The following is a 17127-nucleotide window of genomic DNA, read 5'->3' on the forward strand; positions in this document are numbered from 1 at the left end:
TTTACGACAGTCGAAAAGACGGTGTTAAGGAAGAAATAGCAGCTCTGGGTTGCGAGAATGAAGCATCTATGACACTTCAGGAATGGAGAAACTAGTGGAGATGAAAGCACGATGGGAATCAAACATGAGAGCACTGTGTTCACACTAGTATACTTATATACACAACACTCGGAAGGGTTTTATAAATGAAAGTTGCTCTTTATTCAGCTGTTATGTACTCACAACAGTACCGTACAATTGCACACATAAACAGTAGTTTTTTCTGTTTTAATTTTTAAAGAAACACAATATGCAAAATCGTGAAATATGCATGTTTTCTCCTTCTTGTTATGGTTCCTTTGTTTTCTAATATTGTTCACAATGTTCTAGGATGAAAACTCTTTTCATCCTGACACCATTTTCTTTAGACTCACACCCCTTAAAGTGGTATCTTCCTATTATTATTATCTAAAAAGAAGGGCAACGTCTATATACCAAGTTGGGGTGGAGCACATGATAAATCGTATAGCAAAAGTTTCCTGTATAAATGGATTTAAATGAACTTGAAACAGGGCTAAATACAATATAGCTCTCCATGTGATATAAAAAAAAATCTTTTCAACATGGAAATGAGCAGTACAAGCTTGTGTACTTGATGCTATGAAATGTACAACTGTGTTATTTTAAGTACTATAGGGCATAGAATGATGACAACTGACAACCAACCACCTTGGTTTATTTTCTTCAAACTTGGCTCAGTCAGACGTAGTGTTTCACAGGCAAAATTTTTTTTATTTGGGATGAGAGGCTATCTGAAATGACTGTGAACAGAAGAATAGATTTGCTTAGTTAATACTGTTCCCCCCTTTGGAGGGAAAATCATGTCATTTTTCAAAAACACTAAATCAACATTGGCGAACAACGTGTTGCTGTTAAAACCACTTTCAGTGGACCCTTTGCGTCATAACTAAATATATTGCTACATATTGCATTGAGTATATCTCCCCTTGAAATAAGCCCATCATATATTCAATCACATATTTTTAATATATGATTAATTTTTCTTCATTTTTGTTTCGCTTGTGTCAAGTAGAGGAAATGTACCTTGTGAAACATACAAACTTTTGTTATATGCACCTGGTGAAACATACACACTTTTGTTATATGCACCTGGTGAAACATAAACATTTTGCTTGCACCTGGTGAAACATACACACTTTTGTTATGCACCTGGTGAAACATATAATCTGTAATGCACCTGGTGAAACATAGAATCTGTTATACACCTGGTGAAACATAGAATCTGTTATGCACCTGGTGAAACACAGAATCAGTTATACACCTGGTGAAACAAAGAATCTGTAATGCACCTGGTGAAACATAGAATCTGTTATGCACCTGGTGAAACACAGAATCTGTTATGCACCTGGTGAAACATAGAATCTGTTATGCACCTGGTGAAACATAGTATCTGTTATGCACCTGGTGAAACATAGAATCTGTTATGCACCTGGTGAAACACAGAATCTGTTATACACCTGGTGAAACATAGAATCTGTTATGCACCTGGTGAAACATAGAATCTGTTATGCACCTGGTGAAACATAGAATCTGTTATACACCTGGCGAAACACAGAATCTGTAATGCACCTGGTGAAACATAGAATCTGTTATACACCTGGTAAAACATATATAGAATTTTGTTATGAATAAAGCATATCTACAACATACACATAGTGGCTAATGCAAGACACCCAACAAAATGGCTGAAAACAGAGTAAGTACTTTTAGATGCTCTGCTGAGGTCAACTGGCCATCTCTGTATATATCCATGATCTATTCCCTTCAATGAAAGCCAGCCTGTGCTCAACATTTATTACTGCCATCAAATTATGCTTTATATTTCATACATAAGATCAATTAGTTTCTCAAACCATATTAACTCATAACCAAACACCAGTATTTCTTGACTCACTTGACAAAAGATATTCTACTAAATGTTGCTTAGTTTGTAAGTGCATGTGTTGGTGCAAAAAATTAACTTTCACTGTTTCAGTTCTTTCCACTTTGTTAGTATTTGTCACTTTCTCATTATATGTAAGAAGTTGGCTGATCTATCCAGATGAAACAATCAGCATTTAACTAGTCAACTAGTTTGAAGATTCCTCTACAAATGTTGGATATAAGAATATGACTGGGTTGTGTCATAAAAACAAAAGAATTGTGAACGTTCGACTTGGATGGCGCTATATAAGAACACAAGATGGCTTTCATTGGCATACTTTCAAAACTTTGTCAACATCAAAAGAAGTTATGCTGCATAAATAATTTGTACAACTAAACCTAAAAGTAGATACAGTATCACTTGAATTTGTTTTGTGAAACTTTAAGATACAAAAATTACTACATTACTTTACTTAATGCCCGCTCTCTTAATAGTTCTTTTTGCATGAAGCATTTTCATGCAGATGTACTCTCTCATTTACTCTTTTTAGGTGCAGTACCATCGACACCATATACAGATGAACCATTGGGTTCAACACTTCAAAAATACTTTTTTGTCATATTGCAAGCAATGCTCCACACTACACTAGCATTATCCCATTACAGAGGGGCACAGCTTTGCTGATACACCCCTGCTACTGCAGTGGAATCTTCTTAAATGAAAAGGATGAAAGCATGTCAGGCAGGTGCTTGGGTGGCAGGATAAACAGGGGGGAGGGGAATCTTTCTTAGAGACTTATTTTAGTCTGTAACTGCACAAAGGTTATACCAGTGAAAACAAAAGAAAATTTCATGTTCACCACTTGATGGCAGTCTTTACAAGAGTCATGACGTTACCAAACCAAACGTGAGTGAAACTAAAACTTACAAAACAGTTTTACTCAGTGATATGATAAGTCAATAAATGGAAATTAAATATTTCTGAAAAAATTTGAAGTACAACATGTAGGTTAGAAATCTACATGCCCTAAGATGCAGATATACCTTGGTATTCTTTCATGCTGCCAAAGATACTGAAAGGAGCTGGTTATTACGCTCTAATTGCTTCCAAATCTAGGCCTACAGAAGCTCATCTTTGAGCTCCTGACCACTGATATATTTTTTTTCTTCTGTAACCTTGGTTCTACCTTTGTCACCCATCCACTCTGCCTGACATTTTGGACATTGGACATTGGACCAAAGTATCATCAAGACTTACGATATATTTCTGTACAATTTTTTTTTGATGCTCATCACAGCCTAGCACAACACATTCACTGGTAAAAAACCTGCAACACTTAGCCTGTACAACATGAGTTCTTTTTTTTTGCATTTAGTTCCTTGCAATGCGACAAGCATGCTTTTACCATATGTGTACGTTTTGTCTCTCAGTAACTGCATGCTGGCATGAGGTGGTGTGTAAATATGTGTTTTTTCTCTTTGTCTTTGAATTCATGTTTTCAGAGGTAGTGCCCAACTTTGTGGCCACATCCCAGTCCTTGGCAATGTTTATGAACTAATTCTACAACCTGACCCTTTGAATCGGGTTAATAATGAACAATTGATTGTTTGTTTGTCCCATTCTTTGTGTGGAATCAACATGATGACATTTACCAAATACTGTCTGTGCTTAGAGCAACAGCTGTGTAACCCCTGACATCTAACCTTTGACCCTAGATACTATAAAGTTACTACAAATGAAAGCATTCAGGAAAGCAATGGCAAAGCTAAATGTTGGAGGTTGATGTGATAAAAAGGCTCACTCCTTCAAACTATGCATGATGAATAATACAGCCAATGAATTGCTTGTAGGTGACACAAGCCATGACATGACTGCATTTTGCATACATTTGTAGCCATCTTACTTTATAGCTTTGTAGGCCAACACACAGCAAGATCTAATGGGAGCCTTAACAGATATGACAAACTACTCTTTCCCATTGGCCATTTGTCTAATATATTTGTTTGATTTCTGAGTGAAAGTTCTTGCTATGTGAGAGGTTCATGGCACCCTTTGTGCACTTCATTTATGTGAAACTGGTACACAAGCTACCTATCAATTGTAGTTTGTACAACAATCACTTTTTACATTTAATTGAGGGAACAGTCTAGTGGCAATGTATATAAATTTGATGTGATATTAAAATAAAACAAAATATTTTTCAACAAGTACAGAGTACACTAGACCTATAAATCAGTTAATTTTAAGTTGTGTGCCTCTATCTCTCTCAACACTATTTTTCACGCTGAAATAATGTTCTTTGAAATAAGACTAGTACGCACCACAACCATTTTATAATTTGTGATAGACAAGCTCTGGTTGGCTGAATGACTTGAAATCATAATTTAAATAACGTAACACACCTCAAAGTGTTTATAAAATTTTTAACAAGTCTGTCTCTTTAGACATCATCCAAACTTCGGCACATCTGTGAACAGCATCCAAAATTTATATTTTTCCAAGCAGAATCCCTTCAATGTGGTTAGGGGCTTGGTAAAAACTTATCAAATTTCACTATCTACAGGCACTGCACTTATATTTGATGAAACTTACTGCATTGTGGGTATATTCAACTCTTGTCCTGACCTATACATCCCTCTGGGTTTTTAACAGACAGTTAACACTCTATTACCAGTTGGCATCACATTTAACAGATTTTAAATATCACGGGGGAAAAAACGATGCTCCAAAAACTTCTACTCTCACAAAAAGAGAGCAAAAAAGTACATTTTGTACATTTGAAATTTGGAAAAAAAGGTACAATGTACGAACAAAACACATCACTTTACAAATATCATTGCAATATTACCAATATATAATTTGTGAGAACTTTCACTCAGAAACCTTTTCATGTTGATCAAAATTTATGTTGCAAAGTGAAACTTTGTAATCACTCAAAATACCATAAAATCCTGGTTTACTTGCAATTTGTGTTGCATTCTTACTAAAGGAAAGTTTCAGTCTGAATAATAATCATTTACATTTGGGAACTTTGCAAAAAAATGGAAAAACAGGGATTGGAAATCTGTTAGGGGGACCTAATACCAGGCTGGACTCCCTAGTTTGATTACAATTGTGCACTCTAACTTGCAATCTTGTTGAGTGATGCCAGGCACAATTTCACACATTACATCAACCTAACCAATGTTGAAATGATAGTTTGAAACTAGCATATAGCATAGTGAGGCAACTTGACTGAATCCATGACATTTCTTTTTGAAAGAGACATGGATGTAACTTGTGTAAATGTAGAATACTTATATGATGTCATCATGTTGATTTAATCACACAGAAAATGAACAACATGGAGACATTCCTGGCTATGAAGGCACTGAGCTTTTTTGCTTGGCTCTGCAGAATAGACCATATTTCTAACACAAGCAGATAGGAACTTGGTTTGTAATCGTATTCCATAATACAAGAATAGGTACTAGTAAATATCTTTGAATAGTTCTGAACTACTGAGCAGTTTTAGCACACATGTTTGACATGTAGAAAGCTTGTTCGTTTATCAATCACTTTGTCTTTGTCCTTTTAAAGTTCTCTTTTTTTTTCCCAATGTGGTAATATTTTTTTCCTTTTCACTGCTGCATCTCTAGAAGCATAGCACCAAACAGTGGGAATCCTTTGGTGTTTTTTATTTTAGTCTTGGAGTGTTGTTGGCTTCCTGTAATACTCCATGTCATATCGCATCATTGCTATCCGGCTTTGTTCCGTTTGTATGTCCATTTGGAAATGGCTGGGAACTGCCGCTAGAAACAACGTCTGTATAGGCAGGAGGTGACTCCTGCTGATGATGGCATTCCTCTGGGAAGTTATTATTTATAGGTGTCCCTGTGCTAGAATATGGAGGTGGTTCCTCCATATCGGAGTCAACAATGGAGACTGGTGCTCTGGTTTCACTATCAATAATAAGTTGTTGTCGTTCTAAAGAATGTGCTCTTGAAGAAGTGTAATGTTGATATTTTTGTTGTTGCTCTTGATAACTCAAAATGTTCTGTATTTCACTTTCATACGCAATCCTATTCGGAGGCGCTCGAATACCCTCACGGTAAATTTCGTTGTCGTTATGCAAATGTAAACTGACATCACTATGATGTGGAGGATCCTCTTCATCTAAAAGTGTTATTGTAGCAGGAAAGTCCTCTGTTTCAGAAGTCCGAGTCATTATGTCCTGCCTTTGCTGGTCAAGGATCTCTTGGTTTCTCTGACGACTGGGATACTGTGGACTGTTCGCCATGAATCTCACCTGTACAGAATTGAATCAACAACAGAAGGCTGTCACTACAGGAGTTTGAAACACACACACACACACAAACCAGACGGAATCGAATCTCACCTGACAAGAATGCCATCAAGGGGAAACTTTGTCAATACTGCTTAAACATTACAAACACACATTTCATATAACTAGTACCTTCTTGTAGTATTACTTACAACAAATGCAAATAAGCCCAACATGAATCACTGATCAAGTATTGATGAAACACCCTATCCCTCAGACACATCAATTTGGAATAACTTCTTTGGAGATTTAATACTAAATTGTTGAGTTGTTTCATTGCAAATAAGACGTGATGGATCTTCAATGTTTGTGAATACATAACACAATGGCAAAAAACTCATAAAAATATGTAAGAATGCATCTTGTAGATACATTGCACAAATTGCAATGTCATATTACATCCAATGAGTTTTGTTAACTACAACTGAGGCCAAGGCAGACGCTTAAGCCTAAACATTGGTGTAAACTCTAAAATGCAAAATGTACATGTCATGGTACTGGGTTGCGTCAGATGAGGTCATCACCCGATGTAGTGTCAAAAGGTTGAATACTTGTGGGTATTGTTTGTACATCACACCCACTACAGGAGCAAATTGATGACAGGCAAGTCGTGCGTTGAAACAATACTTTCAAAATCAACAATAACATTTCCTGTTCTTCAGTATCATTGGAATTTATGAAATTTGTGTTGATGTAAATTGTTGAGTGATAGGCGTAGGATGACTGCACCACTACGTAATGTCTTTATGTACCAGTCTAGTTGACTCCTCATCCCTTGCATAATAAGCACCTTTGTATACGATGACTCATACCAGGATTTTGTTGGAACTTTCAAATTCTTATCAAATCTCATTCAGGTTTTTTAATGTTTAAATTTTAGGAACAGATTTAAATTATCCACACTGTGAAAGATAGTTTTCAAGAAATCACGTGGCAGAATTCACTACAACTTGAAAGAGGTATGAGAAGTACCATAATTATTAGGTAAAAGTATATCCCACTATTGTACAGGGCTTGGGAGAACTCTTAACTATTAGATGAAATTATAGGGTGAACATTCCTATTCTAAAGGGATCGGGAGATTCCATGATTGGACCCCACTATTTCAGAAAGGGCTACCAGTGAACAATCACTGTGTACTGTGTTTGGTCCCCCCCCCCCCCTTTTCCTTCACTATTTACGTGGCATAACCAGGACAACTGTTTGAAGGAAAGACAAATCTGAATACATTGAATATATATCCAAACTTCTTGAAAAAGCCTGTTCAAGGTGCAAAACTAGTCAAAGATTCAAGTGTACTGAATTACTACTAAAAGAGATAGAATATGATACTTACGTCTCTTATTACCTGCGTACTATCAGAAGACTCACTTCTTGGTACTGGCTGATGTTGGCGTGGCTCTGAACTTTGAGCCCTTAAGATTACTTTCCTATAATGGATTATAGTACAGCACACACACGCTATCGTTATGGGTGCCAAAATAATTAATATAAAAAGTTCCATACGGTCTACTGTTCCATCACTGTACGTTCCTGTGGGATATCAAACAAGACATAGAGATATAATGAGTTGATAGTATTCAACACTTGTTTTGACATGTCTACCTGGCAATCTATGTATGGGCAATTATATCAATAATAGTAAACTACAGTTTTAATGACAACCCTGTTTTGGGTTGGGCTGAAGTATAGAATTTCTCAATTTTCTGTGTGTGTGTGTGTGTGTGTGTGTGTGTGTGTGTGTGTGTGTGTGTGTGTGTGTGTGTGTGTGTGTGCGCGTGCGTGCGTGCGTGCGTGTGTGTGTATTTATGATTTTGGGATCAACAATTAACCTAACTTTAACTTTTTATCCTTGTTTTAAAAAAAATTCATGAAAACTGCAATCATGTCCAACGTCATCAGACATTCTAAGATTATAAGAATTACAATACTCCACACATGCCAAGTTGAACAAATCTGAACAAAAAATATGTGATTTATATCCTGATCATTCTTCATCATGACAAAACACATCTGTGTCATTTGCTCTGAGGGAATCAAAACATTGAAAGACATTGTTACTCTCTGATTTTCATAAATTATGCTAGCGCAAGTATAAATATATCATTACCCAATATTTTTCTTCATTCAGCTTGAAAATACTCATGACCTTAGGGTTTATCATATCATGTCTTATATTCAAACCTCAGGCCACTTGTATTTTCCTCGGCTGAACAGAGAAAAAAATTTGGGGAATAAAATTTGATTATACTTGCTTTGTAATCAGGGTTCTAAAAACTATATAAAATCATGGAAATATACACCAATTGAATAAGGTGATTGATTTTGTACATTCAATGTCTAATACATAATCCAGTTTTATCATAACTATAAATATTTGGAGAAAAAAGCCTTTCGTAGTTCTTTCCATATTTAAACAATTCAATACACTCTTCCAACAGAAAAGTTTTCTCAAAATTCCCAGTTTTTGAAATTTTCATGACAATCTGTCCCTGAGGTACATCATCACTTATACTATCTAACTCTACATCTACATAGACGAGTCTCGCTCATATCGGATACATATATCGCTTGTGCTGTGTCAAATTCATACATATTTGATGTAGTCTGGTCATGTTGACAACAACGCAGGATAGTCTGACGCCAGCCATGTGTCTCCACAATGCCTCATGATACAGGCTGTGAACAGCCTACCTGCTTGTACAGTTTGCTATCTCTGCTGTTCCTCACGATAATGACTACCTGCTTGTACAAAGTTTTGCTATCTCTGTGCCTCATGATACAGGCTGTGAACAGGCCAGCTTCTACAAAGTTTGCTATCTCTGTGCCTCACGATAGAGCTGTGAACAGATCTCCTGCTTGAGCTGTGAACAGCCTACCTGCTTATACAGTTTGCTATCTCTGCAGTTTCTCATGATACAGTCTACCTGCTTGTACAGTTTGCTATCTATATCTCTGCTGTGCCATGCAATAGACTACCTGCTTGTATAAGTTGTAACGTTTACTATGATCTCTACATGTACCTGCTTGTACAGAGTTTGCTATCTCTGCTGTTCCTCACCATTACAGACTACCCACTTGTACAGAGTTTGCTATCTCTGCTGTTCCTCACCATTACAGACTACCCACTTGTACAGAGTTTGCTATCTCTGCTGTTCCTCACCATTACAGACTACCCACTTGTACAAAGTTTGCTATCTCTGCTGTTCCTCACAGTACAGACTACCCACTTGTACAGAGTTTGCTATCTCTGCTGTTCCTCACAGTACAGACTACCCACTTGTACAAAGTTTGCTATCTCTGCTGTTCCTCACCATTACAGACTACCCACTTGTACAGAGTTTGCTATCAAATACCGGTAATGATACCATTACACATACAGACATGTAACGTAATTGATAACATCATCTGTGTCATTATTCATCCATTTATGGCCAACAAAACAGAGACAATTCCCTGTATTTGTTAGGATTTAATGACTCGCATAATACATACAAGAAGGGATTTGGGGGGAAAATGGCAATATTTGTACATTTTATATCATTCCTATGGGACTGCAAATCAGGATTTATTATTAAACATAAAAATACAAAATGACATATCCTAATACTTTAATTTGGAGAAAAAAAAGGTTATTGCAATCAAGTTAAACAAAACCTCCTGGAAGCAATTACAAAAGAATGATCCATTTGTTCAAAATGATGCTGTCAGACAGCATAAACACGGATACCATGCTATTTGTTTAGCCGCCAGACTTTACTGACGGAACAGGAAGGAATTCATTGAAGAAAAAACTTAATAAAATATATTACTGTAGTACGTGCCTCAGAGTTTGATCATTTTGAGATCTGTGCACCTGTGCCAATACTTTGGTTTCACTAGTGAAAGTTCTTGTGTGAAAAATAAATCTATTAAAAGTTCCCATCTCAACAATTTTCATGTTTCTCAGCAATCTAGTAATGTTAATCACAAGTTTCATTGTTTGACGTCAATATGGTCTGAAAATCTTGGTTTTTTTTAATCGTAAAACATTTCTTTGAGATGTTTAGAGTGAAGTAACACTGTTGTAGAAAGTGGTTAATAACAGACTTCACAGAGTATACCGACAACAACATATAAATCACTTACAGAGCATTCTTGGCTCTTCATGAAGACTTAGTCTGTGAAGATTACAACTAACAGACACCTGCATGACATGAATGGAATTTGAGACAACACCTCTGTCTGCAATCTGACTATTACGGTACGTGCACTTTGCAGTCTCATTGTCAGACAGTTCTAAAAGTACATGTCAACAAACATGCATACACATGCACTGTACAATATCTTACCCACAATTCTCTCTAATTGACGGTTCCTTATTTTATAACTTCTTCAATAACCCATATTTCTTAGCATAATAATCATGTTTAAATTATATATAACAAAAATATGCTTAGGAATCAAATATAACTTATAAGGTTCTAAATTTTGTATAAAAATGTACTAAAAATAACTAACAGTACTTTGCATAAAACCCTTTTCAATGTCAAAGTACCACTAACTTGGGTAGTCAGTTTGTATGAAGAGTTTTAATTACGTAAATTCTTTTGTTACACCTATTCAGAGTAATCTATATCTTTGGCAGAGTCATAACAGGTGCATATATTTTCATGTGTTTCGTTACAAATATTCTGCACGTCTTTCAAGAAAATCTGTTGACAAATTTCTAAAATTGCTATCTCCTTCCACAATAAATCATTGATACCAGAACCGATGAAAACAGGGATTCAGGAACTCATTAGTGGCAATTCTACACTTTGCAAATGGCAAAAATGTTCGTAAAAAACCCTATACACTGGTGAGTTTTGTCTGACTTCAAGGAGATGATGTCTGACAGTAGAAGTCAGAGAGAGTTGCGGGTACAGTGACATGCAGACAGTGGTAAAGTTCAATTGTTGCTGATATATGCAAGAATATTTCAAGTCAAATTTATGGTTAGCAGATGTACAGTAACTGTTCCATACTTATTATGTGTAACAATTTTTTTTATCCATCACATTGCACATGTTGAAAATATGCACATTAATTTTTAGACTATGACATGAGCATCTTAATATGTTGTGATTAACCTTGCCCCATACCATCAAAAGTCAAATAGTTTGTTTTTTCACACCCTTCCAACTTCACCTTTCAAAGTGCAAGGTTTTTGGTCTCTGCACTTTATACTTTTGAATCTCTGTTTAACCCCTTCAATACTGAAAACATTCCCGCCAAAATTGTTTGGACAAAATTCTTGTTTTATGTAACTTTTTGGCATATATCAACTTCATTTTAGACTGGAAATAAAGAAATGTTACTTCCTAATAAAGTAATATTATTGTAATTATGAAAATATTCATATAAATTGGGTCCCCATATTATTTAAAACTTGTCTCTAGTCATGAAAGGGTTAAAATATCTAATGAACATCAACTAGCCATGGGGGAAGCAGAAATCTATTACATACAACAAACATTAACATTACAGGGTTATGATGGCAGTATGTTATTCTAGTGGGCACTTTGAACAGGTGTAAACTGAGAGATGACTCTAAGATCTGACAGCTGTTGTCTCCCCTGACAAATAATAGTATACTTCATCATGTATACTGTAGTCTAGATCTAAATTAAGCATAGTGAAAATGTCGCTATAAGAATCTGTATTTGATCCTGGTATGGGAATATTATTTACTTACAAGTACACATAGGCACTACTACTGGTACTTCTATGATACAACTTTAAAGCTGTAACAGGTGTAGATGCTAATAGTATAATACTTATAGGTTGTTATGATTGGACACTTTACAACATAACAGGTGTAGACATTATAATAGTATAATATTGCATTACAGATTGCTGTGATTGGACACCTACTGACCGAGTTACATATTGGTGACCACCTGAGTTAAGTCATGTGCATAATGTAATGTGACAATCTGTCATCTTCTTAATCAAATGCTAAGTTTGAGAAAAGTAGGCATTCTGGGTACCAGACTGTAGAACAGCAGACTGATGGTCCAAAGTCTATTTTCATGGCAGCTAGGGGTTAGGATAAAGGTTCGGATGATGTTAGACACCCTAGCACAAACTTAATTTGCATCAACAGTAAGAATGTAGAACAGTGGACTGATAGGCTAAGAGATACCTATTTTTGTATGGAAGCTGGAAAGTTAGAGTGAGCCAGGGACAAGTATTCAGTAACCCCCCCCCCCCCCCCCCGACAACTGATGAAGTTATTATAATATTCTTCAATATGGAAATGTGACTGTGAGGATAGGAGCAATAAATATGTCGTTTCAACATGTTTTTAAACACAATCACTGGGTGTCAAAGGTTTCTTAGTTGTTACTTCAATTTTACTGATTTTATGATTGGAACATAAGGAAGAGGGTAACAAGATCATTTAGCAGTTTTATCAACTTTTACATAATATCCGGACAGTTTTGAATTATAAGTTTTTTCATCCATCGTATTTCTCTAATTTGACAAGGACTTGTTTGTAATAGCTATAAAACATTTTAAAAGAGATGTACATTATGGCATATCACTTTGGCACCTTGTAAAACATATGACAAAACATTTCAGGTTTAATAGTGTTCTCTATAAAAAAAGGCCCTTGACTTAATGGACAGCCAACCACAAATAAATCAGTTTTATAGAGCCCAGTAAACACTATGAGATCTTGACATTTGGTGCAAGGGCTAGGCTATCAAGCTTTTGAAACCGTCTGATATGGCCTTGTGACCTTATTGACTGTTGTCAAGACAACCGCCTGCAGACAAACTGCATACATACAGACATAGACACATACCTGAAGTACTTGAAACAGGGATACCACTAGGCTGAAGTGTACTCTGTGGAGTCGAAAGAAGAAAAGTTTCGCTAGCTGCCTGGTGGGCCATCTGACTGCATACACTCTCATCAGAATGGTCCCCACAGTCGTCTTTGGAATCACAGACTAACGACAAACTATTTAAACAACGACGATTTCTACATTCAAAGACACACGCTTCTGAAGCTTCTGTGGGTGCTACTTCTGGAAAAAAGATAAAAACAGAAACACAAGAACTGTTATTGAGAACTTGCAGCCAACTGAGATGAAGATATAGCAAGTATTACATACACAAACAACACACCTATGCACTAAGTAAAGTGTTTGGTTTGCAGGAGGGCCAGTCTGCAATAAGTGCTTCATACAACCTACTTGATGGCATTCAAGAGATATGTACAATTATTCAGAGTTTGGCTTCCAGAGTCTCAGTAGTTTACTGTGATACCTGGGAAACACAATTATCTGTCATAAATATGTGACGGACTCATTTATGTGCAATGTTAGGTTGTTGTGACTGTCCCTAATCAAGCTTGTTGTTATCTTTACTTACAAGTACACATGCATACACATACACATATACACATATACACATATACACACATACATACATACATACATACATACATACATACATACATACACACATACATATACATACATACATACATACATACATACATACATACATACATACATACATACATACATACATATATACATACATATATACACACATACATACATACATACATACATACATACATACAGTACATACACACATATACACACACATACATACATACACACATACATACATATATACATATATACACACATACATACATACATTATACATACATACATACACACACATACATACATACATACATACATACATACATACATACATACATATACAGACACAGACAGACAAACAGACATACATACATACATGCATACATACATACATGCACACATACATATATATGAATGAACAAATGAATACACACACACACACACACACCCCCCCCCCCACACACACACACACACATACAAGTACCATTACATACTAGTATGTTGTTTTCAAGAATCAGTGTTGGTGCAAGATTTTAAGATCACTAGACTTGTCACAGACTGATTCAATCACAATAACACTCTAAATAAAGCCCTCTTTGTTTTCTTCTACTGTCAAAGCATTGCCATCCTGTAGAATTCAGTATGATTTAATGGTCTTTAGGTCAGAGTAACACATAAACATCACTCCAAGGCAGACATAAATGTCCATAAAACAAACATAACAACTAAGAAAAAACAAAATCCACAACAGTTACTGTACTTAAATGTAGTAAGTATATTATCAGGAAACTGACTAGAATCAATTCTAAAACTTTTAAACATCAAAGAATCATTTCTCTTTGTCAGAGATGACTTCTATACCATGGGTGCTGTACTGGATACATATTTGTGGAGGCCCACTGTGAATCTGGGTGGCTGGGTGATATAAATCATGGGTGTCAACAGAATAACTTTCTTTATGATACAAGTTTGGTCAGTCTGTTGACCTAATTTCAACCTACGTCCTTACTCTTCCTAGATAAACATGGCTGTCTGGTTGTTGAAAACCTATTATTTGGAGATCTCAGAAGTGTACTTTATTCAAGTGGTATTGCGGGATGTGTCAGGCTGAGTGAATGATAAATGAATGACTTTATTTGTTCATACACACAAAAAAGTTCAGATGACCCCCAGATGACACCATCAATGCTAAGTGCCTGTCTTTTCAGCTAGCTACAGTGGAATTTTCAGCTTACATGTATGATGCACCAGACTTAGTACTATAACATACGTCAGTAGGTATATTTACACATGCATGAATAAGCCGGCTATCTCCAGACTTAGGTACAAGCCTGGACAGGCTGATGGTGACGAATGCAAACAAACCCAGGTTATGGAAGTGTCCCGAAAGTGTCCCGACTCAGGACAACTGCTGGAGTCCAGGGACTCCTAAAACCTTTCCGAATCTACCTTGAACTTGAATCATGTGAAAGTGAGAATGCAAGACTCTATATCTTGTATGGTTATACAAGCATGATGAAGCTGCCTATCAGAGTGCCCTCTAAGCCAATTTGACATGTCACTGACAGAAAATTTCTAGTGAGGTACTAAAATTTGGTGTTCCCTCTCTTGTACAATTTGGTGACTCACAAGAAATTCCAATTTTTATCATTTTGACTCACAACGACAAAATTAGGCTATCATTAGAGGGCACACTGCTGCCTATATGCTTCTATCATGATGTACGTAGACTGGGCAAGTCTGACAGCCATACTGTACATCTTCAACCCTTTTCAACTCTGTTCTAACTTATATCAGCCTACTACATACTCTCCCTGCGAAACTTGTTTGGTTTGTGAGCATGTGTGACTTTTAGTTTATATATTTGCATGCAAACCTGTCCTACCCATGGAGCAAGTTATGTATTCACACATTTCACGGAGCATTGCTCCTTTTAAAATTAAGTAAAAAGCATGGTATGTTAACAATTATCAAGTCTCCACTTTGAAAATCGAAACATCTGTAATATTTTAGAAAAACTAGTATTTAATTTACAACTTTGGTGAATTCCCAGTGTTTTTGTGTATACATGCCATGATGTGTATTACACACTTAATCCGAGAAATAAGGATGTTATAAGTTGTTACTTGAAGTTTCACACAATTTATCAGTTGTCTGATGATCACTGGGGAAGCATGAAACTCCAAGTAACAACTTATTACATCCTTATTCCTTAGATTAAGTCTAAAATGTTCTGTTACTAATATTGCAATGAGCCCGTTCTCTCCAGTGAGACACTTATATGAGTGTGTGTGTGTGTGTGTGTGTGTGTGTGTGTGTGTGTGTGTGTGTGTGTGTGTGTGTGTGTGTGTGTGAATGTGAATCTTTTTATATTGTATAAAAAGATATGAGACAACCACCGTCAGCAATCCGTCTATATGTATGTTTATCATCGATCTTCGTCATACATATGGTTTTATTTATGTACATGCTCATTGGGATTAGGAGATCTCTATTTGGTTATTTAGAATAGGTTCAAACGCTATCAACTTTATAGTGTGTTTATAGTCAATATTCAGAAAGCAAACTTGGAAGTACACAAACTAAGGCATATTTCAATAGAATACACGAAAATGTTATATTTCACAATGGTTTTATGTTATCAATCATCAATTGCATCACTAAACTTTGCAAAATTTATAAAGAGATATATAGTACTATAATGCATTATGTCATTTCTAGATGCTTGCATATGTTTTCACAACTTATGACACTATTAACCAGTTGTAACAGAATGCCTACCATAACTTGGCATAAGGGCAAACAGTGAGCCTTTTGATTGAATTTCACTACACAAATTGCCAGAATACAAAATTCTGAGTTACCATACATTATATATCCCTTTAATTTACTAAATTTCATTCACTATGCAAATGACTAATCAAAATTACATCTACATCAACAAACTATACAGGATGTAATATTATGCACTTTGTTATCTTTCATGCCAAATTGTATGAAATTTGAAGTTTGTATTCTTAAGATATTGCCTAATTGCCAATTATGCAAATCACTCAGTAGGTAGTGTGCTCACAGCATTCTTGGTACGCTTTTGTAACGCTTGCATAGATTTCAAACATTTTACTACAACTATGGTGGTGGACCCCTGGTAACAGAGGAAGGAAGTCTGGTATTAAACTTATGCTTGCAGACTTGTAGGTTTCCATATGATGCACTATAATTTTGTGGGGAACCCTGGTAACAAAGGAAGAAAATCAGGTAAAGCTTGCATAGTTGTACCATAATTGGGTGGGAACACTGGTACGACTCATCAGTAGATTTGACTTTAATACCACCCACAACAAAATTCTTGGCACACTGACACTGATCTGCATAAAATTGGATTACACAGACACGCAGTTTATCTATCAACAAGGAAGTCATGATCATACTAATAATTCAATGACAGCT

At 35.9% G+C, this 17127-nt stretch overlaps 1 protein-coding gene across 2 annotated transcripts in view; it reads right to left on the bottom strand.

The window, feature by feature from the left end:
* Positions 1–197: 197 nt before the first annotated feature.
* Positions 198–17127, bottom strand: part of LOC144437197 (uncharacterized) — a 100155-nt gene continuing 83225 nt past the window's right edge. The window contains exons 4-7 of one of the 2 annotated variants that reach the window (XR_013481005.1): positions 13081–13305; positions 7585–7781; positions 1150–6212; positions 198–1116 (exon numbers count right to left, since the gene is read on the bottom strand). Coding sequence is in view for 1 of the 2 variants with exons in the window: in XM_078126086.1 (XP_077982212.1) it covers positions 5646–6212; positions 7585–7781; positions 13081–13305 (989 nt within the window). In the remaining variant the exon portion in view is untranslated. Of the gene's footprint in view, positions 6213–7584; positions 7782–13080; positions 13306–17127 lie in introns of both variants that reach the window. The other variant, XM_078126086.1, reaches the window with a different exon arrangement.

The sequence above is a fragment of the Glandiceps talaboti genome, chromosome 7 (genome assembly GCF_964340395.1).
Source record: "Glandiceps talaboti chromosome 7, keGlaTala1.1, whole genome shotgun sequence".
Taxonomy (NCBI): Eukaryota; Metazoa; Hemichordata; class Enteropneusta; family Spengelidae; genus Glandiceps; species Glandiceps talaboti.